The sequence below is a fragment of the Rissa tridactyla genome, chromosome 3, assembly GCF_028500815.1.
Source record: "Rissa tridactyla isolate bRisTri1 chromosome 3, bRisTri1.patW.cur.20221130, whole genome shotgun sequence".
In the NCBI taxonomy this organism is placed as follows: domain Eukaryota; kingdom Metazoa; phylum Chordata; class Aves; order Charadriiformes; family Laridae; genus Rissa; species Rissa tridactyla.
The window spans coordinates 94,418,009-94,442,791 of record NC_071468.1 but is presented as its reverse complement, the minus strand read 5'-3'; the positions used below and the strand labels follow the sequence as shown (position 1 = coordinate 94,442,791).

Sequence of the window (24,783 nt, the reverse complement as noted above, 5' to 3'; positions counted from 1 at the left end):
AAGCAGTGTCACCTACAGCAGATTGCCCAGGACCCAACCCAGTTGGGTTTTTGAGTATTTCCAAGGACAGAGACTCAACTCTAATAGACATGAGCGAATCTCTTGCTAATGGAAAGAAGGATTGGAAAGTTGAAATAGTTTGAATATATTCCGCTGCTTTTAGTTCAAAGCATATGTGCATGTTAAGAAATAATATCCCTTCTAGTTAAGATATTCATAGCTTTCTACCATCAGTGCTTTTGTCTTTTTTTTGAGAAGCTTCTTAAATTAACAATGTAAGGAAATACAAGAGGGCAACAGATAGAATATTGGACTGGACCAACATTGCACAGCCGTCTTGTTCATTTTCCAAATTCCCAAGTTAAAAAAAAAAAAATAAAACAACAGAATAGCTTTTTACTTCCTCTTGGCAGAAAGCATCCTTTGTTAAGCACTTTTAAAACAGGACTCAAGTGCTACGGATGCCTAAAATTGACACAAAAGTTAACGTGGCCAAAAAACCTGTTGTTAAAAACCCATGTCTTTGGAGCATTAGAAAAATCCATATAGTTAGAATTTTCTTATGAAATGGTGACTTCATACAAGTTCTTTCCTGTTAATAACAGATGTAAATAAAAATCTTGGTTTTTAATTAAGGCAGAAAGGGTACACTTTCTCCAAAAGCAGAAGTGGTCATTGATGTAGAGAAATCTTCAGCTGCCAGTTAAACTAGCATTTGTAGTCTTGGGTACCGGTTTAATTGTATCTTTATCATCTGACAGTCCACTCTGCCTTTTTATTCCATGAAAATGTTTATGACTTACCCTTATTCCTTGCTCCTTCACTGAGTTCTTTAAGCTAGCTCTGAGTTCTTTAATTGACTTTTATTGAAGTTAATTAGGTTTTCAAGAATGTAATGTTCACAGTGCTGTGTATCTGTTGGATGCTAAGACAAAATCAAACATGACTTCCTAAATCCTTGCTTTTTTAAAACAGTGTCTGCGTTGAATGTCATGTTTATAGACGGTTTTGTCACTGCATTTGGCATTACAGTTTATCTTCCCGAGTCTTACTGAATTTTAATTAGGGCTGAGAATATCATTAGCTGTGTTTAAATATAAAGTTGTGCCATAAGTTCATTTCGGTATTCTAAGCGCTTTTATTGCAAATTAACTTTGCAGTATCTAACTCTTGATTGTTTTTCCTTTTAAGGTAACAGCGCAGATCTAAGATTAGTGAAGACATACATTGAGCTAGGGCTGCCCGGAGGGAGAATAGATTTTCTTATGTCCGAAAGGAATCAGGTATTTGCCAACAAAAAAAGAATTTTTTGTAAAGCAATAAACAGTTTGCATCTTTAGATATGTTTATTTAATGGCACTATCGTGTTGCAGTTTACCACTTTCTGTATATTTTTATTGTATTCCATGTTTTGATCTATGGCTTGTGTTAAAGTAATTACGAAACGCAGTATCATATTGAAGGTAAATATATAAGGAGTAACGTTTGTTGCTGCCATTTTGTTCTGTGTACTGATACCTCCTAAGTTCTCACCATAATCAGTTAAGGTTGTAGATAAAATACCCTCGACATTAATGGTGAAAATGGTGATAGTAAAAAATGGTGTGGCAAGAAAGGAGACGTGTTATTTCACGGGATCTGAGAAATACAAAATACCCGTCTCTTGTTCCATTGTCAGTGTACTGTAAGATCCACATCATGACACTGAACCAATATCAAATTACCTCTTGTGTTAAACTTTTGCGAATTGTACGTTTTTCAGATGAAGTAAACTTGACAAAGCACAGAAGACCAATTTTTACTTTTTTGTGTGTCTTACATATTGTATTGGACATACTTCAGGGATGAATTAGAACAAAGAGTCTCTTCAATGGGTCAAACAAAAGGTCCATTTAGTGCAATAGCGTTTTTCTGGCGATAGCTGCTGCAATGCTTTGCGAAACAGGCTGGACAGGCATCAAGCCCTGCTTTCTCTTCTCTAGCCCTATAGTCTTTGGCAGTCAGCAGTTCTGAAACTTTCTGATTTGGGAATTCCATTGAGACCACTGAGCCTACCAACTGCTGACGGACTTTTCTCCTTCATGTTGGCTGATACTTTTTGAATATTTTTACTGCCAGTTTCCACAGCATACAGTTGAGATTAATTCTATGGTTTGTATACATTACTAATGCAGTTGCAAACAAGGAAATATAAACAAATTTGCCTACAGCTTATTTTGGGGAAAAAAAAAAAGTCAATAGTTGTTCCTCATTTTCCTCTTCAGTCAATTAAGTATTTTATAAACAAGTATAATTTCTCCCTCAGGAGACAACTGAAGAGACTTAGTCCATTCAGTATTTCTCAGGATCACTTGTGAAGCAGTTTCTGGTCATCCACGATATCTTCCCCTGACACTTTCAAACTTCTTGTCATTTAAAAAAGGATGATCAGAACTAGACTGGGAATTTAAGATGCCTGTGCACTATGGACTTACAAAGTGCTATGTTGATATTTTCTGTTCTTTCCTTGCTTTTCTAACATATCTGATTACGTAGAACACAAATGTGTAGATTATTGTTTGCATATACGTTTAGGGCTGGTTTTCCCTACATAACTTTGTTTTGCATTTCTTGCCATTTTATCACCCAGGCATGCAATACTATAAGATTCTTCTGAAATTCTGGTCGGTTCTAGATTTAACTATCCTAGATATTTGGTTTTGTCTCCAAACTTTGACATCTCATCTCCTTCATCCCTTTCCCAGATGGTTTATCAATATGTTGAACACTACAGATTTTAGCACAGGTCTGTTGGAACTTGTGTTGAAAAGTTTTAGGCAGCCTTTACCTACCTCTTTTTTAATTTCTTACTGCTAATCATTGTGGAAAATCAGCTGTGAACTGGGAATTAGCTTTAAGGATTTCTTTTGTTTTGAATAAACAGTACTGATGTAGACTCTGCTGCTGCAGTAATTGTCTCTTTTCTGTTTCATGGGCAGTGTGATTTAGTTCTGAATATGCAGTTTGGTCTTCTGTTTCACTACAGATAAGATTATGTGTAGGGGAAAGCTTAGAAGTAAGGCTGGTTGTGTAATGTTAAGATTTGTTTTGGTGTATTAGAAGAAACTAGTCTTACAGTAAAATGTGTATCACTTTATTCCATGTTACAAGAAAAAAAAACTTGAAAAAATGATAATAGCTAGCTGTAGTGTTTGTATTCAAAGTTAATATGGATGCTTTTATTTGTGTGCTGTTGATCAAAACACTGGAGAATAAGAATTCAGTCTGAATGCAGAATGTATATTGCTGCATTAGAAAATACAGTTATTATTTTTTATTTCTTTTATTTTACAGAATGATACCTTTGCTGATTTTGATTCCATGACAGATCGCCTTTTAGATGAAATTATACAGTATATACAAATTTATAATCTAACCCTTTCAAAAATCAGGTAATATCTGTTCTATACTATTTATAGAAATAAACTTAAAACTAGAGCCCTGTGTTGTTCTGAACTGTGATGCTCAGGAGCAGGCCAAAAGAGAGATGGGAAAGAGAAATTCAGGGAGGGGGAGGAGTAGGGGAAAGGAGGACGAAGGAGAGAGAGGGAATTCCCAGCTGAAAGAAGAGTGCACAGTGTTGAAACCTCACCTAGTCCTGTTGGTGGTTTTAGGGCAGATTTAAGTGTTACATTTAAGGAACTGCTCTCCTGTGCTTCCTCAGATCCTGCATGGTAGGGTTCTGCAGAAAAACAGATAATATTTTGAGGAAGTTGAAGGAAACTGTAATAGTGCTATGCCGAGATAAAGTTAGCTTTCTTCTGATTTTAGTCTCTTCACCAAATATGACATAGCAGATTGTCTCTATCGTCATTCCTACAGGGAAATTCCATCTTATCTGTGACATTGAAGGGCAGCTGCATGAAAAAAATATTTCATCATTTTGATGTTTTCTGATTGTTTCATCTGCTAAAAAGCATGTTTTACATCTTAATAGAAATCTCATCCCAGTCTACGCATTCCTGTTTCCTTTTTCAGTTACTTCCAGGGAATACCTGCTCCATTTATTTTCTCCAAGTAGGGTGCACCGTTTGGGCAGACCATCTTACTCACTCAGCTGTGATGCTGGAGTTAGCTCATCGATAGATGAAAAGGAGCAAATTCAAGCCTGACTTCATCCATTTGTTTAGGCATCCTCAAATTATACATCTGGAAGGTTTTTTGACTGGCTAGTCACATGCATTTCTTCCAAATTTCTGCATCCTCATGTCTTTGGTAGGCCTTGCTCAGCTAGAGAAAACATCTAACGTGTTTCAACACAATCTTACTTTTTAAACAAATTTTTCTATTATATATATATTTTCTATTCTAAGATTTGACATGGTTAATTTTGTCTAAATTGATGATTAAAAAAAAAAGAACTGTGTGATTGTATTTGTGTTACGCAAACTGAATGTTAGCACCCTCGGTACGGGAGAGGAGAGTTCTGTAACCCACCAGCACACACTGATTATCTTCTCTCTCATGCTGGGGTCTGAAGGCTGTAATGTGCAAACCCACCCAGTTACCTGCTCATTGTTCATACCCGAGAATTGAATTCTTGTTTGCTTTTGGTTTGCTTCTCTCATAAGACTTTCCATCTGTAAATATTTTTTCAGTTTTATTTATTACTTGTCACTTGAAAGAAAAAAGAAATTACCAATTTTTGTTTTAGTTTCCTTTTCAAGGCGTATACTTGTGCTTGGCCCTACTGAAGCAGAAGTCTCCATCTCCCAACTTTAGCTTTTCTTCTGAGAAAGTTAAACCTATCAGCAAATACTGCGGCACTTTCCTGGTAGCTACATGAGAGAGCTTTCAGAAGGAGATGTGCTTATATGCAATTCCTTGAAGGGATGACCCAGAAGGCCCAGCACAGTACTATTGAGAAATCCTCTGTTTGAGTAGTTGATGCATTCCTACCTCATTTTGTCTGTCCCACTGTGAAGAAAACGGACTTTGTGCTAGTTAGACGTGCACTCCTGAATGATGCTAGTTTCTCCTCGTAAAATCTCCCTGTCTTCTAAAGGAAGTGTCTCCAGACCTATAATGATTTTGTACGGCAAAAAAGCTGTCAGCATTGTGTGTCAGAAACACCTGTTCAGTCCCTCTTTTACACTCTAAGTTCTGTTACGGGCAAAAGGGAAAACACTTCATATGCAGAGCTAAGAGTTTGTTGTTAGTCCAATTTTAATAACCTCATAAAAATGCAGCAAAAAATTACTATTAGTCTAGTTACAGTACTACTAAAATTCATAGTCCAAATTAATGCGGAAAAGTCCCATTCTTAATATGGCTAATAAGTGCCATTATTAATATGGCTATTAATATGGCTGTTAAACAGAAACTTTCTAGATCTTTTCTCGGGTGGTAGGCTCCCCTTCCAGCAGCTGCCTCAGTCCTAATATTAGTAGTTTCTGTCTTCCTTAAGCAGTGGGACATCAGCATCCCGAGGCTTCAGTGTAAGGAGAATGATATTCTCGGCGGGGGGGTTCTGCCTCCTTGGCCTTGGATCTGCCTGGATTTATGTTCATATTTTCAGTCTGCCCACATGCTCTTTCTTTTCTTTCCCATTTACTCATAGGTTCTTTTCCGTTCTCTATTATCCCTAACACTGGCTTTCTTTCCTGAGTTGTAAGATTGTGCTTTTGCAGTGACCATTAATAGACCCTTGGAAACCTCTGGCATATGGTGCCTGTGTCCGCACACTTCCACACCACACGTTATTCTAGTGATACACAGTTCAAGTCACACAGATTAACTACATGTTATTTATAGAAACTACAGTGAAACTGAAGAAACTTTAGGCCTGTCTTGTTACTTCACTGCCAGATGATTGTTGTTACAGCTAAAACAAAAATCAGCTCAGGCCAAGACAAGTCAAGAGAAGTTCTGAGATACCATGCTGTCGGGTCAATGCAAAGCCTTCAAGTAGTGGCAAAATGCTATTTATTGTGCTCTACATTCTTAGAGATAAGAAAAGGCACTCCCTGTACCATCAAACCCAGAGCCATACTATGGAGTCAACTTCAGTGAACCAACATTTTTGGTACTCCCAAAGCTAATACCAGTTATTGCACCAGTACGCTACCTAGAGTGTGCATTGATCTCCTCTGAACAAAATCTTTGTGCTCGCTACAAGCGTGTAGCAAGCATGAACTGGAAGCTTCATTCAAACCAAGAGCAATTTGTCTTACAAAATGACTGTTTGGTAAAGAATCACAGAATACTTTAGATTGAGGGGACCCTTGGAGGTCATCTGGACCAGTTACCCACTCATACCAGTGCCACCTTCAGAGTTAATGCAACGTCGAAGCAATTCAAATTGCTTACTCATACCCATTGAACTTTTGAGTATCTTTGAGGATGGAAGCCTTTCCAGGTCATCACATAGCTAGGAAATCATAGAATCACAGAATTGCCTAGGTTGGAAGGGACTTTTCATATCATTGAGTCCAAACATCAACCTAACTCAGACAGAAAACATCACTAAACCATATTGCTAAGCACTATGTCTACCCATCTTTTAAATACCTCCAGGGATGGTGCTCCGCCACTTCCCTGGGCAGCCTGCTCTTATAGTGTAGTTTCAGGAACTGTTTTCCTCATGTCAGGTCTTACATAAATTTCTGACGGCCTGTATTGGCCTTTCACCTGAGTTGGATTATTCAGCTTGTTTGTCATCCTCTTCCCAAAGTAACATTGGCTCACAAAAAAAGAAAGCAATTTTTAATGCTATGCATATATTAAAACATCTGTTCATTGTTTCAGCCCCTTTTTGATTATGGCTTTTGATGGATTCTTTTTTTTCTTCCATGACTTTTTATAGTTGGACAGGATTTTTCATTTGTTAGCACAGAATAATGAGGTTTTACTGTGTCTAATTTTCCAGTATGATCTGAATTGGTAGACTGGTATCATAAAGCGCCTGTAAATACTGCTATATAATTTTTTTACTTCAGTGTGTTGAGTGAGTATCTTGTATTCAGAAGATGGTAATATTGCCACCTACTGTTCAGAAATGCATTGGTTTTGCAGAGCATCCCACAGTTGCAGGTATCTGAAACAATGAGTAGGATGGGTTATGTTTTTGTCTTACATTTTCAAAACCCTTTTTGAAGGGTTTCCCTTTTCCTGCCTCTTCCTTTTTGATTTGAGCCAATCCTTGGACCTTCCTCTACTAGAAAATAATAAAAGCTTATTCCATGTTCACCTAAATATCTGAATTTGAATGCAATGCATTACCGTAACCTTTGTTATTTTTCTAGGTCTTTACAAATTAAGAACAGGTGTTTAATCTTGAGGTACCTTCATATAGCTAATTGTGAGCGCCTTTTTTGCCTCCAATGGATCTTTCATGTTTCTGAAGTTTTGGTTGAGGTATGCCCATATTCTTGAGGATGACAGGATTGATTGATGGATCACTGTTTTTTCCAGGGGCAAAATTACCCTTTCTTACGGTACAATAGGAAAGTTTCTCGTCCCTTTATGACATTTAGTAAAGAGTGGATAAACTCTCAGAGAACTGTCAAGAGAACATCTCTGCTAATGTTCAGATCTTCTGTAGAAAATTTACTTGAGAGCAATTATGTGGTGCAGATCATCTTCAGGATAAACTCACTCAATTTCTGTGGACGTTTTCTTGTGCCTTAAGAAAGCTATGGTTTTGTAATTCTTGTATGGACTTTATGATGTACTCTGAGAGAATGGTTTTAAATTTTAGTGTTCAAGAGAGTCAGCAGCTCAGTATTTTGTTTTGTAAATGCACTGCTGTTGTGCTGACAGCACAGAGGAAACATGTCTTTCATTTCTAAATTAGTTAGGCAAACATAGTAAGCTACGGCAAAGAATTTCTGATACTGCAGCAGTTTTGAAAATCTAGTAGTAAAAGTGAATGGGAAGAATATACGTATGTGCTTAAACTGCGTATTGGTAAGGAACAAATAGCCTGTTCTGTATAATTATGTCAGAGTTTAGGAGTTATGGGGTGGCCATGCCATTCTATAACCTAACATTTGAATTTTTACATTTAGCTTTAAATTGGAGTTTTCAGAGTCAGTAATTCTTGCTTGGGAAGCAATTAAACAGTCGAATAACTTTTTTAGCACTGTATTTTACCCAGGTTTTACAGGTAGCTTTGTTTTAGCTATTTTTGTTGATGAATCTAGTGCTACAGAGTAAACAGATAAGATTATCTTATGGGTGTAATGCAGCACATATATGGTCCAGCCACGATAGTTCTATTTTTGCATGGTTGTCTATTCTCTCCATGTCCTGAGAGTACATCTGTAAAACAGGAAGACTTGTGGGTATGAGAGTAGGCACCTCAGATTAAATTATAATGATTCTTAGATACATGAGGCTAAAGAGCGCCATCCATCATTCTCCTAACTCACTTATCCAGGGAAACAACTACAGGTAATATTCTCCTGGCAGACATATTCTTCAATTGCCTCCCTCAAGCTGATAATCACTTCTTTTGGTCCAACTGCTAAGCTAAGATACGAGGTTTTGCATCCACCTTAAAATAATCAGATTCAGTTAAGTAATGGTTTTACTTAACTTTATTATTTACTTAATAATGGGAGTAATGGTACTCCCTTACAGGAGTACTTTTGAAATCCTTCTCCACAAGGTTGTTTCAGTAACTCTCACACATTTATCATATTGAGTGCCATCACATGCCAAAGCAGTGATTTATTCAGTCATGCACAGCTCATAAAGTATTTTCTGAATACTTGGTGCTAAGGGAAATACACCCAGAAATAATTTTGAGTTTGGGTGGGAGACGCTGGTGGAAGGATAGTTTTTTTCACTAGCTTTTCAAAAAATGATGTATAAAATAAATCTGGAGGAGCTTGAAACATGTTTGTAACAAGTTTGTGCAGCTTGGGAGATATGGACAAGCTGTGTTTTATGTGTGACCCAAAATACAGGCTTCTGAATGGAAACTTTTATTAATTTTTTTTCCTATGCTCTTTCAGCATTTTATGATACCAGTTTTATTTTTCTCTGTTTAAAAGAAAAAAAAAGATTGCCATCAAATTCTGTTTTATACTGTTTTTTCTTTTTAAACAGCTTTATTGGTCATTCACTGGGTAATTTAATAATCCGTTCAGTGCTCACAAGACCTCGATTTAAATATTACCTCAACAAACTTCATACCTTCCTGTCTCTGTCTGGACCACATCTTGGTACCCTCTACAACAGCAGTGCTCTTGTTAATACAGGTAAAAGTTTTATTTTCAGTAGTATAAATTTAGGGGAAATTTTGTCTTTGAAATGCACTTAGCTGTTGTTTCATGTGGGGTGCACATTTCTGCATTACTTGGATGATGAGAAAGTGCACATTTCTGTTTCATAAGAAGAGAGAAGGGCTATAAAAATAAGGATGCACAAGAGATGGTTGACGTAGGCGTTCTCCAGTATGTTTGATTCAGGTTTTCTGTTACATCGTACAGAAACTCCAGTTTCAGTCTGTTGAGCTCAGTTTATTATAAACTGAAATTTAATATACTTAATCTGTAAAACAAGTGGGTAAGATGCATTAAAATAGTTCTGAACTACTAGTGGTGTCTTTTCTCTCTCAAAAATGTCTTACAGTAAACCTTACAACCTGCAGTGTGTTTCTGCAGCTGTGTTTGTACCTTTGAATGTCTGTTTTTCTAAAGATTAAATGTAGCTCTAGAAGAGCTTGTAGCAACTGCTGACTTTTGAAATAAATGTTAGAAAATATTTTCAGGTAGCATCAAATTTTTAAATGAAAACTTGTTTCTGAGGTTACCACCTACCTTGGAGAGCCCAAACCCAAAATGAGTAATAGTTCTTTTCACTAAATATAAACATGCTCATTAAGCTCTTTAAAAACAATAAATAAATCAAGAATTACTTTGTTTAGTGCCAGTTTATTTCTTGTTTGGTTTATTATTTATTTCATACAAAAATGAGGAGGAAAAACTTCTCTTTTTTTAGCTTAAGAGAAGTGAACAGGAATTGCTGGTGAACCGGAGTTACTGTTGGAGTTCATAGAAGCAGAGAGAACATGAGAGCTCTTTGAATTTGGTTGAAATGGTACCGTTTATAGCCCTCAATATACCACCAGCGAGGTTCGCTTCAGGATAAAGATGTCTACAGTATAATTCACTATGGGCACCTACTGGGCCATTAACCTAGTATAGCTGTGGACAGTTTTGTTCAAGTATTTTAATCTATAACTGAATCTCGCCCAAATCACCCAAAAGCGTTAGCATTACTTTGCTTTTAGAAATTGTAGTTTTCCAGGATACAAAGAGGCAGGGCTGTTTGCTTGTTTATATAATCACGGCACATGGCTTTTAGTTAACTAAGGTTCAAGTTATCAAAGTATAATCCAGAATATATGCATTGAAAAAAAATAAGGATTTCGGGAGTATTTAATCTCTTTCAATGTACTAAATGTCCGTTTCTTTTAATCTTCCTCTACATTTCAAATTCCTTAAGATTTTGGAAAATAACAAGATAGTAATAAGTAACGGGTATTGAAGCCTAAATTGCTATATTGTATGTATACATTAATGACCTTCAATAAATTCCTTCCGTAGAAGACAACTATTTCCTTGGGGGTTGAATCAACACATTCTTGAGGCTGTAGGGGTTTAGTTGCTTGCTTTTCTTTTGCTTGGCAAGGGAGAGAGGATTTTCTGAAAGGCCAGTAAGCCAGCTGGCTTTGCTCACTGACTAACAAAGAGAGTACAGCATCATAGAAAACACAATACTATGATTTTCTTCCCAGAAAATTCTGCTTCCTTTGTTCAAGTTATATTGGTCGGTCCGTGAAGTTATGTTTAGAAATCTGAGAAGTAACACTTGTTGTCTATGCTACATGTTTCAACATCAAAATGTTCTAATATTTTGTAAATTATTGAAATAGAGTTTGTATTTTGCCTTATGGTTACCTTATTAATGTATTTTCACTTTTTGTAAGTATAGTTATTTTTTCTAGAAAGGCATGTACATTAGTGGAAATAACGTTCTTCGTGCTTTATTATATATAGAAAGGAAAGAATAATGAACAAAAATTGTAAATGTTTCTGGGCTTGACAGTGCTGACATGAAAAATAACATCTGAGGAGCTAAATATATGGACTTTACATACTTTTACTTATGTTTAATTAGTTTTCATGTTTATTGTGGATCTATACTCATGTTGTACCTGACAATGCAGGGCTGTGGTTTATGCAGAAGTGGAAGAAGTCTGGTTCTTTATTGCAATTGACGTGTCGAGACCATTCAGATCCACGACAAACATTCTTATACAAACTTAGTAAAAAAGCAGGTAAGCTTTGTTAATACTTACTATCTTTTAAAGGCCACTGTACATAAATGTGAATAGGAAACCTAGAAAAAAAATTTCTAACAAGCTCCTCTTCCAGTTTGTGTAAGAGTTACTTTGGCTTTAGTCCCATATTCTTCAAGTAAAAGAAACAATAAACCATTTTTGTTGCAGAGGTGGACCATTGGTTTGATACTTTCCTTTCTAACTAACGAGCAGAAGTTCTGAGGGCAGTCACTATGCTGGGGTGTGTGTGTATATATATCTATCTATGTGTCTGTCTTGAGCCACTGAAGCTAGTGATTTCAGTGTGATAAGTACATATATACTCTTTTAGGATTGCCTGATTCTGTATCTATTTTTCTTATCTATTCTATAAATGCAAAATTCTCCTTTAAAGTTTTTGCTAACCTGTCTTTCATTTCCTCATTAAGATGGTCACGGAAAACAAAAACTCATTTTGATAAAGAAAGGTGAAGATGTACTTAGCATAATAGATAAAAAACAAATTAAATTATTCATACTATATCATTCATACAGTTTTCTCTGCTTTGAATATTCAGCTGTTGTCTGAGAGCCAGTTTTGGCAGTGAAGAATGTGCTAGTTGGGGGTTAGCTTCTATTAAGCATTATAAAGTTATTGAGGACTCATCGGACAGGTATTTCTAAATGTGTGTCAGGCGAGCAATTGTGGTGCCAGAGATGCTCATGGTGTTTTGTGAAAAATCTCGGCACATTTCTCCATCAAAATATTTGTAGGGTTTCACAGCTGAAATATTGGGAGCAAAGCAGTACAGAGATTTGGGCAGGAAAAGACCGACCTGGGCACGCTACTGGCTCATATTCAGCAAATAATTGATGTTAGTCATTGACTGATGATGTTAGTATTCTTCAATGAAAAGGAAACGTGTTCACCTAAACACAGAGATCTGTGATTTAGAATGCGTTCATTTGCTTGTTCTTTTAGAATTATATCTGCAGAAGAGTTTTGTTTGCAGAATTTCCTCAGATCTAGTGTTGGAGATAAAGTCAGCTCTCATTTACCAAGTGAACTCTGGGAACATTTCAGTTTCATTTTCAAGTAATTGTCAAGGCAGAATGACAGATAACTTATTTTAACAATTCTCTTTATCTGTTTCTGGCTTATAAATAGGAATTGATTCTTAAAACTGTAAATGCTGTTTCAAATGATTGATTCAATAAATTACAGTAAATGACAAGTGATGATGATTAATTAAGTGTCTGCTATTCTGAGTCTGTTTTTCTATAGCATTGTATGTGGTTTGTCTATCAACTAGTTTTTCTTTCATGCACTTAATGGAGTGTTACAGTTGTAGAATATTTTTTAAGAGTCAAGTACAACTCTCTGATTGCCCAGTTATCAAGTTTGTTAAAGCAGAAAGAGTGACCTTAAAAAGCTAACTTGTTAAAGCAACCTTAAAAAGCTAACTTGTTAAAGCAACCTTAAAAAGCCCACTATATATATATTACCTTCAAGTTTAAAAATTACGAGAACAAAATAATTTTTCAGGCCGTGTAATAGGTTATCTTATGAAAACAAATCTTTATTTCAGAGAATAGTAGCAGGTAGTGGGAAGAAATTGAGGCTTAAATATTTGCCATTTCTGATTGGATTGTTGTTGAAAAAACAAATCTGGATGTTTTCTTTCTGGGCTTGATATTCAAAATTCTAGTAAACTAGAGCTACATTCTCTCTTACAATTATCGTCATTGCTAACTGCTGGTAAGGAGTGAAATCTGACCTTACTTGCTTATAAGGAACAAAAGGTAAGAGGACTGAGTATTTATTCCAAATGAAGAGAGTTAAAGTTTATGGTGATTCTTGAATTTTAAGTTACTTTAAGTACTGGTCACTTTATGCTGGCAGTAGAGGTATTTGTACTGCCTTGAACCCAGTAGAAAACTTAGTTTTCTGATGTTGCTTCTTCAGAATGATAATGCTTAGAATTATATTCTTAGACAATAATCTCCTTGAAGTCTGCTTGTCATGTCTTCAGCAGCCACAATCTGTCTGGTAATTTCTGGGGGTCTTGGAAATGATTATTAATTTCATACCGTGACAAGAAATTGCAACAGGTTGGCAGCTATGATGTCATGGGTTCAATACAAACACAATTGTAGTTACACAGATGAAAAAGTATATAAAAATTTCTCTTACGTGTAAATAGTGTTTCATGTTGTAGTATTGTGGATTCAACAAAAAATAGGAGTTTAATTTTTTGAAATGTACTTGATAAGATTTTCAGACACAAAAATAAAAAATATATAGTCCTCTATTTTCTAATTGCTTGGCTTTTAGACATTAGTATGTGTATCCACTTAACGGAAATAAGTACTTTTTGTAACTGAACAGTTGACATTTGCCATAGGACTTACAAAGGGGTAATTATGCAGACCTGTCTGTAAAGGGATAACTGGGAATGAGTTAAGTATTATTTGAAACGGATGCGTTGTGCAGCATAGCACCATGTAGGGATTCAGTGACAAGTTCCAGAATTCGCACAGCTCCGGATTTCTGTTTCCACTTAATCTATTGGTTATGCTTCAATATTTTCTACAAGTGATAACTGCACCTTCGTGTTTACTTTCTAACATCAAATGTAAAAATCAGCTAGCTTATGAAATACCAACTGATTTTTTGGCACATTACCAAAATATTAATAATCAGAAGTTTTTAAGAGCTTAAGGAAGGACATGCATTTCATCAGTGTATTCAAATTGATTGCACTTGGAGCACATTGTAATTTTTGTCTGCAGAAGCAGAAAGGCAGTAGCTTCAGTGAAACTGAAGATGCAACTTCAGGGGTAACTTGAGAACTGTCCCAAGCACTTCTCCCGGCTTCTCTAATTCACTTTGATTTGTGCAAAGTAAACAAGAGAAGCTCCTCTTCTTTTTTTTTTTTCCCCACCCTCTTCCATTAGAGTATTTTGTTTCTTACCTTATTTACATTTTATACTCAGATAGTAACATTTTCATTAAAATGAACATATTCCAGGGACTCCAGGAAAATAAACTGTAAATTCTTGATTTATAGCCATTGCCACCCAACAAATCTTCACTTTCTTGTTCATGGTGCTTCAGATGGTTGGTTTTGATGGGTTCAGAGACCTTGCCTTATATGTTAAGAAACTAACAGTGAGAGAGAACAGTTTAATTTATATGTAGGCTGGTTTTGATGTTCTGATCGTCTAAGTAAAATGTCAGTGACATGTAACATTTGGTTTTAGTTTGGTTTCAGACACGACTTTTGTGTGTGAATACCTTGTTTAGAATGCCAATACACTGGTTGGTACAAGTATTAAAAAAAAAGGGTCCAGTTCCATCGGTTGGTCTTTGTCTGCAGAAACTTGAGCCTGTCAGTCACCTGAAACGACATTAACTGAAGACTCTGGAGGTAGATCCCAATTTGATATCAATTGCAATTTATCATTTGCAATTAAGGACTTGGCAAATAGAATGACTGCAAAACTTTGGACAGAACTCGTTCTCCTGTAATGAATGATGATATGTGCTGAGACTGGCTTCCATAAAGCAAGCCTCAAAATCCTGTTTTCTGTCCCAGTTGTGAATTGTTTGCTCACTGGCGGGAGCGCTTCCTGACACAAACTTTGGGCCTGCAAGTTTTTGTACCTCAGCTTTAGTTCTGACCCTTTATTAAGTCCCGTTTCTCAGCCGTAGACTATGCCCACATTAGCACTCAGGAATGCATTCAGAAGCAAATCTCCTCATGATCCCTGTTTACTTCAGAACACAATGAATGAGCTTTAGCAGCCCATGCACGTTGCATCCACAGGACCAGACTAGAGCTAGTCCGACGTAAACTCTCCTGAAAATGAGCACTATGATGGATGAGGGATTCTTAATACCAAGGGGCTTGCTCTACAGTTCTGTTGTCTTATGCCACAGGGTACAAAACATGCCTGTGCAGCCATAGTCTCTTCCAGGATGTTTTTGTACTTACGTACATAGGCTTAGATTCGTATGTCGTAGTACTTCCACAGGTCTTGATTAGCAGAATTCTGATGCGCTTGTTTATTACCTTATCTCCCTCCTTTAAAAATTTGCATTTTCCTAATCTCTGAAAGGAGGAAAAGATGTTTGGTTTGTTTTTCATTTACATCCGCGTTAACAACAGATTAGCAGTGAATAAGCGTGGTTGACTTGTTTTCTTCTTTGAGATGTCTGTTACGTACAGGATATGAGTGTAGCTTATGTGGTGCTGTTTGTGGAGGGAAAAAGCTTTTCAGCTCTTGACTTGAGGGACTCTTTATAACTTGTGATGAGGATGAGACTAGAATTGAAACAGTATCCCTGTTGGTAGCATGGCATGGAGACTAATCTAATCGGCTCTGCTAAAACGAAGGACTTCCCAGCCCTCAGTAGCCCTGTTCCAGCAACGCTGGAAGAATCTGGTAGGTTCTATAGCATCTGGAGCCAAGTTCTTTAAAGTAAAATCTTCAAGGCAGGCTTTGAGCTGACATGAAAACTCTTGAGTTGATGTAAATCTAGCTTCTTAATCAGTCTTCTGCAGCTGAAAGTCTGAGCTTCCTTGCATCTCTACCACGGCATCTTAATCTGAGACCTCAGTTGACTCAAGATTCCAGTGCTTGGATTTTGGGGGCACGATTCTAGCTCTGTGTGGGATGTGTTAACTTCACAAAGCAGTGCAGAAGACCAGCTGCAGGAGATGGCTGCCTTCCAGGGCATAGTTTTTGAAGTCCCTGTTTTCAGATTGCATTTTTGGCAAAGCTTCCAGATCCCTATTTCCAAACAAGTTTGTAAATGGACAGAAATGTAGAAAATGTTGGGAGTATTGTATCTTGACAAAACTGAGATGTTTCCTTCAAGTCAAAGCAACCAGGTATGACCCTGAGCTACCTGATCTAACATCAAAGTTGGCCCTGCTTTGAGCAAGCGGGTGGGATCAGGTGATCTCCAGAGGTCCCTTCAAACATAAATGACTCTATATGATTAGTATATTCCTGAGGAAAATGGCAGCTTACTTAAGGGAATCAGATTGTTGTACCTTTTTTTTTTAAGTTCTATCATAAGTGATTTTGATTTGATTATGCTCAGGAACTCTGTGGTATCCACAGTGAATATTGTCCAGTGCAAATAACTGAAGCCTTGTTTTGAATTAGTTAAAGGGGAGTGATATGGAATTTTGTCATACAACTCTCGGAGAATATCGGCAGCCCATTGTACCAGTGGCTCCGTCTCCTGTTCCCTACTTGGATGTTGGCTATAGCTAGAGGGCAGTCAACATCTGATTCTGGTGCCTGAACATATATAAAAATGTATTCCTCTGTGATTGCAGTTATGAATTACCAGGTCCCTACCAGGAACCTGCTGTTCCAGACATATTTTTCTACTTGACATATTATTTGGAGAACTTGTTCGTGAATTTATAGGTATCATTAATTCACTGATGGATGTGAATGGCATGATGGCTAAATGATAGAAATTGTGCTCTCTGTGTATGCTTAAATTCACCTTGACTGAGATGGAAGTTCCATTAGGTGATAAGGATGATCATAAAAATTTGGAAAGCCCACTAAAGGTTCGTTACTAAGGGAAAGAGCATTCTGTTTTATGGGACCAAGCTTGTTATTTCAACAGTGATCTTTCATTTGGATTGTTCTTTTCCAAGCTATTTCAAATCCTGTTGAAAAATGTAGTCAGTTCTTCCTAGTTAATGACAACCTCAGTGTTTTTTATATTATGCTTCAAAAATGTGTGATCTATTCAGTAGATGGTGTGATGTGATGAGTTCAAATATATCTTGTTCTCATAGAATTAGGTTAGCATTTTTGCCTAACTACAACAGTCTGGAAGTGCTGGCCTAATTAGATTTTGGGGTTGGTTTCTTAATTCAGCTGCTGAAAATTTTGCTGCACAAGAAAAAATTGTTCATTAATTACTTAGAATAATTTTAAGTTTGGGATTTTTTTTTAATACTTAGAGTATGCATGACAGATCTTGTGTTATGTGCGGTGTGGGAAAATAAAGGTGTGCATCATAGGAATTAACTGATCTGTATTGTTGTTCACAATTTATTCCTGAATTTTTAATTTAATTAAAGGCAGAATATGTTTAAAGTCTAGGAAGTGAAAGCACAACATGTAAAGATGACCAGTGGGCCATTTTTTACTGCTGCATAAATAGAAAGTTGCTTCTTTGTCCACAAGTACACTTAATTTAGCCACAGTGTAGCACTGCACACTCCCATATTAGAGAGCATTCTCTGCCTATGTCTTGAGTAGTCCTGTAGCCTGTCCGGAGAGCGGAAAGGATGCTGTGAACACCATGTGGTTCCTTCTCATTGACAAATGATTTGAGTTATCTCATGTAGAAATCCACAGGGTTGCTGGGCTCTGCACATTTATATACACTGTTTTGACTCCTCTCTCATCCATGTAGTCGCATGTGATCTATGTCTATCACATGAACCATGTCAGAATAAACAACTTCAAGATGTAAGACTCGGACTTTTTTCTTCAAAATTGTCACAAAGAGCTGTCCAAAGAAAAGCCACCCAGGAATAGTTAAACAATAAAACTTATGCTTATGAAATACCCTGTATGCCTTCTTTGCTCCAGCTGAAGGGTTCCCTAAAACACTTTTTCGTAAGGAAAGATTCCTGATATTTACCATGCCTAAAATGAAGGGAAGCTCAAGACATTATTTTTGTGAACCAGACTATGAAGCATAAAAATGAGTCACTGTGACCAAAAGGGGATGCCTAATTTAGTAGACTGTGATGTCCTAAGCCTGTTGGTTGGGTTTTTTTTTTTTGAGGGGGTGGGTGGTAGGTGGGTGTTTGTATTATGTCGTACGCGAGGATGAAGAGAATCTGTTTGAATGTTGATTGCTGTAGACTGACGTTCCTCTAAAGATTCCCCAGGATATCTCTTCCTTCTTCAGGTTGATTAAAAGATCTAGGCAGTCCGCTTCTTTGTACCTTTTACATGAATGCTAATGGGTATTTCTCTAGGGAAAGTGTGTTTCAAAAAAACTTAATACAAGATAGATAGACTCCCAAGGAATTTATGAAACTATTACAGATTAGCCTGCAGAGAATTCCCATCCTTGATTTATTCCAAATGCATTCTTTTCAACTCAGTACAAAGTTTTGGAATTGGCATCCGCATCTTTCTGTAGGGTTTGCTGCAGTCACTTCTCATCAGATGTCAAATGAAAGACTCCAGTGATTTAGCTGATCTTTTGAGACAGTGTTGTTTTTCAGTGGGCACAGGCAAAAAAAAAAGAAGCCCAAACAGATTTCCTATTTGAAGAGGACAGGAACCAGGATCTAGTTTGGATGCATTTTGTATGTGGTTTTATGGATGTACAGAATTATTTTTTTCAATTTTCTGTGAAATCTGAGAGGATACATTTACTTTTTCACATGCTAAAGTTGTTCAGCATTGTTTCTGTAACTGACTTGGTTTGGAGATGTAGTCTTCATCACGTGGAGCATACAAAATACTGAAAATTAGGAAACAACCTCTGAAAACAGGAAAGATTTTTCACTTTGGGCTCCATTGACGGCTTTAGGAACATGTATTAGTAATTAGTATATATTCAGTCTGAACAAAACAGGGAAACTAGAATCCAGAACTTTGTCCTGGCAGTATAGCTTCTGAAAAGCAGATAGCAAATAATTTATTTTTCTTGCACAATCAGATCTTTTTTTTTTTTAATAAAAGTAACGTTTTATATGTGGAGAAATTTCTTTGCACAGAAAACATTTGTTGCAGATTCCAAGAAGAACCTTTGAAGAATTACTTTATTTGCAGTATTTCCGTAATTCTCAGAATGGCCTAAGTACATTTTATAGATTAAAAACTAACAGTTACAGCATCTGACCATTCTTCTCTGGAAATTAAAAGCGGGGCTAATAGCATCGGTGCAAAACTCATTAGCACCGAAGCAAATAGAGTTGGATCAAATCTACCAATGATAAGATGTAAGCACCTGACACCTAGGAGATTCCCAGAGAGACGTTCAGGCTGGCTGCTTTTAGGTATAGCTTATCTTTACATATATCTAAACTGTTTGAACATTTTCGGGTTCTGCCTAACAGTTGCCTTTGTATTTAGCTGTAGATGGCTGCAATATTCAGAAGGGGCTGTTGTAAGGCAAAAGCAACCCATTTCCCTAAAATGCTCCATCATATCTGTTCTAAAGCAGATGGGCAGCACCAGAAATCTGCTGAAGCTTTTTAGAGAAAACATAACAATTGTCTTAAGGACTGTAACTCCATCATTACTGGGGGTTCCTACCTTTGCATCATCTTACCCTTTGAGTGCTTGTCCAAGAAGAAGGAAGTCTGGGTTTAATTATAAAGGTTTAATTATATCTGGGGAGTTGTGTTGGGTGGACCCTGTACCTGTGCTCAAGGTGATCTTGTAATAAATTGGTGCCAAATTTAAGTTGTAAAACATTTAATTATTGTGTGGTAATTGTCAAGGGATTCGTTATAATAGATACCTTTTTCTCTTTTCCTGTAGGTCTTCATTACTTCAAAAACATTGTGTTAGTGGGATCTCTGCAGGATCGTTATGTTCCTTACCACTCCGCTCGCATTGAGATGTGTAAAACAGCTTTAAAGGATAAACAATCAGGTAATAAATATCCTGAAAAATAAACAGACCACTCAGGTTAAGCCTCATAGGTCTCAAATTCATCCCATTTAATTTTGGGTGCTTAACTGAGGCACCTCTGTTATGTGTTTCGACGCTCGGGGCTTACTCTGTAGTAACGGAGAGAGAAAATCCATGCGGGAGCTGAATTGCTTTCTGCATCTGTCCTGTTCTACTACACACAGAAGGAGATGGAACTGAATAAATTTCTATCTTATAGACTTTGCTGAAAGTTAGGTGGGATGAACACAGCCCCTGAGGCATTACTCCATGAATAGGGAGGACAAATAGCTTTGATTTTTGAGGACCTCAAGTTGTAATGTTGGGGACGTGGGCTGTATTTAGTAAAGGCTTAATACTGGCACTGAAAGAAAAGGTAGTTTTCCCATTTTCAGTGATGTTTGGTTGTTGTATTCACCATGACAACATCCCAGCACAACGGCATTCTAGCATTATATATTGATAAATAAATACCTTTTGCATAGTGTAGTAAATCAATAGTGATGAGCACATTCCCACTGTAAATGTACAAATACTAAAATACATAGCTTAAAATTATTTTTCCAAGATTTCTGAGGAAATTAAACTTCCTGTATATTCTTAACAACAGCATAACACGTATCATTACCTGTCTTATTCTGAAATGTATTCATTTTGAGTGCAAGGTTAGAGAATCGTATTTGTTTCCAGTGATTCACACAGTACAACTTTTCTTTTCCTCTACAGGACCAATTTATGCTGAAATGATACAGAACCTGCTTCTGCCAGTTCTTCAAAATAAGGAATGTAATTTGGTTCGTTATAATGTAATTAATGCATTACCCAATACAGCAGATTCTCTCATAGGGAGGGCTGCACACATTGCTGTTCTTGATTCAGAAATATTTTTAGAAAAATTCTTTCTCGTTGCTGCCCTAAAATATTTTCAGTAGAGAAGAGCATTGTAAGAGACTTGGTTATTACCTCATTAACAGATGAATCAAATAATGTGTGGTGTTAAAGTATAGCTGCAGCTGTATTTTAAGAGATATTTATACTTTTTATATGGAAGATAATTTATATCATCCACACTTAGGGCTTTTTAACATCAACTTTACTTTCTAGGTAATGTGGCTGTGCAATATTTTTTTATGTTGTTCTTTTTACTTTTCTATTTCTTAATTTTGGGTACCTAATTATTTGAAGATTAAAGTACAGTGCATACTTTTTGGTTGGTTTATCGGCTCTTAGACTACAGAAGTCAATGTTACTTGGCTACATTTTACAGGAGGCTTCAGATGCCAAAATAAATCGGATTTTAAAAATCAAATATGGTCTTACACGTTCAGTTGTCGTATTTTAGCACTGTAGGAAGTTTAACTGGAAACCCAATGAGCTGCTAAAATACTGGATATTTGAAAATGACTATATCTGTGAGTCTCGCAAAGACCATTACCGAGTTGTCTGTTCAGATATCACTACAGCTTAACAGTTTTCTACAAAGTCATTATCATAATTGTTAAATGTGTTATGCCTGTGGGAATATATTTTCTACTGATCTCAAAACCATGTTAGTTTACATAGTCAATTTTATTACTGGAACTTCAGTTTTCAGAAGCAAATGGCAACTAAGGGGTTTTGAATGTTTAATGATAGCTGCCTTCAAATAATTGGGGTTTTGCAAACTGCGTTAAAATTGCTCCTTACTCTGTCAGTTCTTCAGACAAACCTGGACAGTTTTACGTGGACTTCCTTGTATGTACGTAAAATAAGTAAATGTTATAAATTTCTGCAATACTTTTATGAATTTAAGCAATTTTTAAATATTGTTAAAATGTTTTATTGACTACAAAGTATTGTAAATATAAATCAATACATCTTTAAATGGGACAATATTGTAAACTTTACCTGTTTAGTGATACAGATAAAATGTTTTTGATATACAGGAATGTTAAAGGTCTATTGACTTTCTACTGGTGCTGAATAGCATTAAGTTTGGTTTCTCCTTCCTTCCCTTTTCTCTGTTTCAGATAATAATTCACTAAAGGTGGGGGGGAAAGAGTTACATGTGCATTCACTAATTGTAATGATCATTTTTTGAAAACTATAAATTTGTTGTATAATGCATGTTTATTTTTAGCATTGTGTTATTGCATCTGGTGTTAATAAAATGAACAAATGACTCTAATGGAAGCAATTAAAGAAACTGAAATGTTCTGCTAATTACCAAAATTCTGGGGAGGCTTTTTTGTATATAATTAATAATTTTGTATTATTTGAAATGAATATAGCAATAATAGTTTATAATGAAGTGATTTTGCATTTGGTTTGTTAATACACTCTTTGTAATATTATTTTTTTCTCTGTAGTTTACAAGTTTCAGATGACCACCTACAGTTTGGCAATATACACACTTAAAAGAGTGTTTTATTAGAGTTGCATTAGGCAAGTCCTTACGGCACAAAGATATTTTAAATACATTCCCACTCTAACAATGCCTACTTTTATTAATACTTTTTTTTTCCATTATGATGGCGCTAGTATGTTGTAAATATTTAAATTAAGTTTGACATCTCAGCTGTCTTTTGTTTAACACTGTTCTAGTAGTTGGCTAGCAGCTAAATTTTTAATATCAGTTTAGGGAGCTAGATCTACAAAATGTTCCTTGATTCACAATGATGAAGTTAAATTACTCTTAGTACATAAGTATTTAGACGTTTCTGTTGCTACTGAAAAATGTGTCTTGCTGCATCTTTCTGGAAACCCGAAAGTGTAAAGCACGCTTTTGTGATTAGCAAAGTAGAAATATCCTTGCAGAAATAGCCACGGTTTTTAATTTTTTTTTTTTAATAGTAGATCCCGTCCATGTAAGGCGGCTTGAATTTGATTTGTTTTTTGGGGAAAATGTGTGTTGCAGGCAATCCTGTGATATTTGCATGTAAGTTTATCAAGGAACAGGGCAAATGAAGAGAATGTTAACTTTTTCTTTCCTCTAATTTGTATTGCCCAGCGCAGTCCGTATGTAGCCCTCTCAGTCCTGTACGTTTTGTGGGGTTTGTTTAACATCTTGAAGCCTGAAAGGAACGGCAGCTACTTGTATGCCATAAGACAGTAGGGAGTGGCACGATGACCCCAACCTCTCCTTGAAGCATATGCGGTTGTGCTTACAGACTGCGTGATACACTTGCAGTTGCTGCCTGAAAACACGCAATCTTGGGCGTTTTGGACAACTGCAGTGTGTTGCATGGCATACTCCTGTGTATTTCTGCCTTCTGAGTACTAGACAGAAATACGGACTCTTGCATACATAACTGAAAGTCGTCTGATGCAGTAGCAGCTACGAAGTGTTCCATCTCCCCCCTCCTCTGTTTGAATCAGGCCTTCATCTTCCTGCAGTGATAGTGACCTCTCCTTTACGCAGGTATCCTACAGCTGCTTCCAAGAGAATTATGCTGCTTACAGAATGAGAGATAACATTTAAGGTCTTAATGTTCCTTTAGAAAGCTGCTGGTCTCTTTTTCCCTGAAGGCAGTCGGCTGCTACTGGTATTTCACAAAGCTCTCATCGATATTATTAGGAGAGCATTGCATAAAATGAGATAGTGGCTGAACTTTTGTTTCCAAGTTGGGAAAAAGAGCTCTGTGGCAATGGCTTTGCTGCAGAGCCAAGAAATTCGACGCTGATGGAAAACCTTTCTATGTAACCATGGAACACCCATCATTCCAAGCCAGTCTTATTTGCCCAGGTGTGTTGTTCAGATAACCAGGCTTCTTGACGTGGTCAGAGAGGAAGCCGGGGCGGGGGGGCAGGGGGTGGTGGTGTTTAGGCAGACTTGGTGTGCTTGCTTGCTGCCTGGGCCAGTGCTGGTTGCGGTACTTGCCAGGTAGCCCCTGTGGCCACCTTACCTTCTGGCTCATCTGAGCTGACCTGCTGCAGCGTTTGTGCGGGCTCCAAGTCTTCTGTCCCCTGCTTTTTAGAACAGCAAAGCATATGTGATTATTTGAGATAAATGATTGATAAGCAGAGGGAGGAAAACAAAAAAAAAAAAAAAAATTGCACTTCATCACAAAGTGGAAAATTCCTGTGGAATGTGCTACATTGGTATTTGCCAACGTTCAGATTTATTACCTCCGCAGCCATAAGATCTAGACATACAGAATTCAGGAGTTAAAAGTGAATTTTGCTTTTTTACAGCAATACAATAAATGAAGACTAGGGAAAAAAATGTTTTGAAGACATCAGCTTATTTTTAGGTGGAAGAACAGTTCCTAATCAGTCGTACATTGCTATTTCATCCTTACTATTTGAGATTGCACATCAGCATGATTTTTCATGGATTTGTGTTAAACTGACAAGGAACAGAGCTTGCTATTACTTGGCAGCTGCAGACAGCTTGATATGAGTATTTTTAAGGTAAGGATTTCGTTATAGTTTTTACAGTATTGAGCACTTGCACGGTAAGTTCTTGAACTTCAAATAGATCTGGTGGGTTTTCCTGCTGCTTTTGGGCAGAATAGCATATTTTCTGCATGAGCCACCAATGTTCCTCTTTATTCTCTCTGATCTAGAGGCCCAGCATCTTGCTGTTAGAATAAAGAAAAGGATTTCCCATTATTTTTGGTCTCTAATGTCCAATTAACTGTGTTATAAAAAGCTGCTTGGGAAAATGTCACACATAAGGCAGTCAGTTAAATTTAATCACTTCCAGTGTCTAGGCCTTGCCAGATGTAGTGCAATAAACTCAATGGAGTGTTGCTGCTGTTAATTTACCAGGGAGATTTACTTTCTTAAACTCTTCAGATGTGAACACA

At 36.7% G+C, this 24,783-nt stretch overlaps 1 protein-coding gene across 8 annotated transcripts in view; it reads left to right on the top strand.

Annotated features, from left to right (window-relative positions):
- The window catches only part of FAM135A (family with sequence similarity 135 member A), a 91,024-nt gene extending 68,864 nt beyond the window's left edge, over window positions 1–22,160 (top strand). For 7 of the 8 annotated variants that reach the window (XM_054194383.1, XM_054194382.1, XM_054194385.1 and 4 more), the window contains 6 exons: window positions 1,192–1,283; window positions 3,334–3,431; window positions 9,094–9,245; window positions 11,219–11,329; window positions 19,862–19,975; window positions 20,720–22,160. In XM_054194383.1, the coding sequence (XP_054050358.1) occupies window positions 1,192–1,283; window positions 3,334–3,431; window positions 9,094–9,245; window positions 11,219–11,329; window positions 19,862–19,975; window positions 20,720–20,925 (773 nt within the window). In that variant the 3' untranslated portion in view covers window positions 20,926–22,160. Of the gene's footprint in view, window positions 1–1,191; window positions 1,284–3,333; window positions 3,432–9,093; window positions 9,246–11,218; window positions 11,330–19,861; window positions 19,976–20,719 lie in introns of those variants that run through there. The other variant, XR_008465292.1, reaches the window with a different exon arrangement.
- The last annotated feature ends 2,623 nt before the right edge of the window (window positions 22,161–24,783 follow it).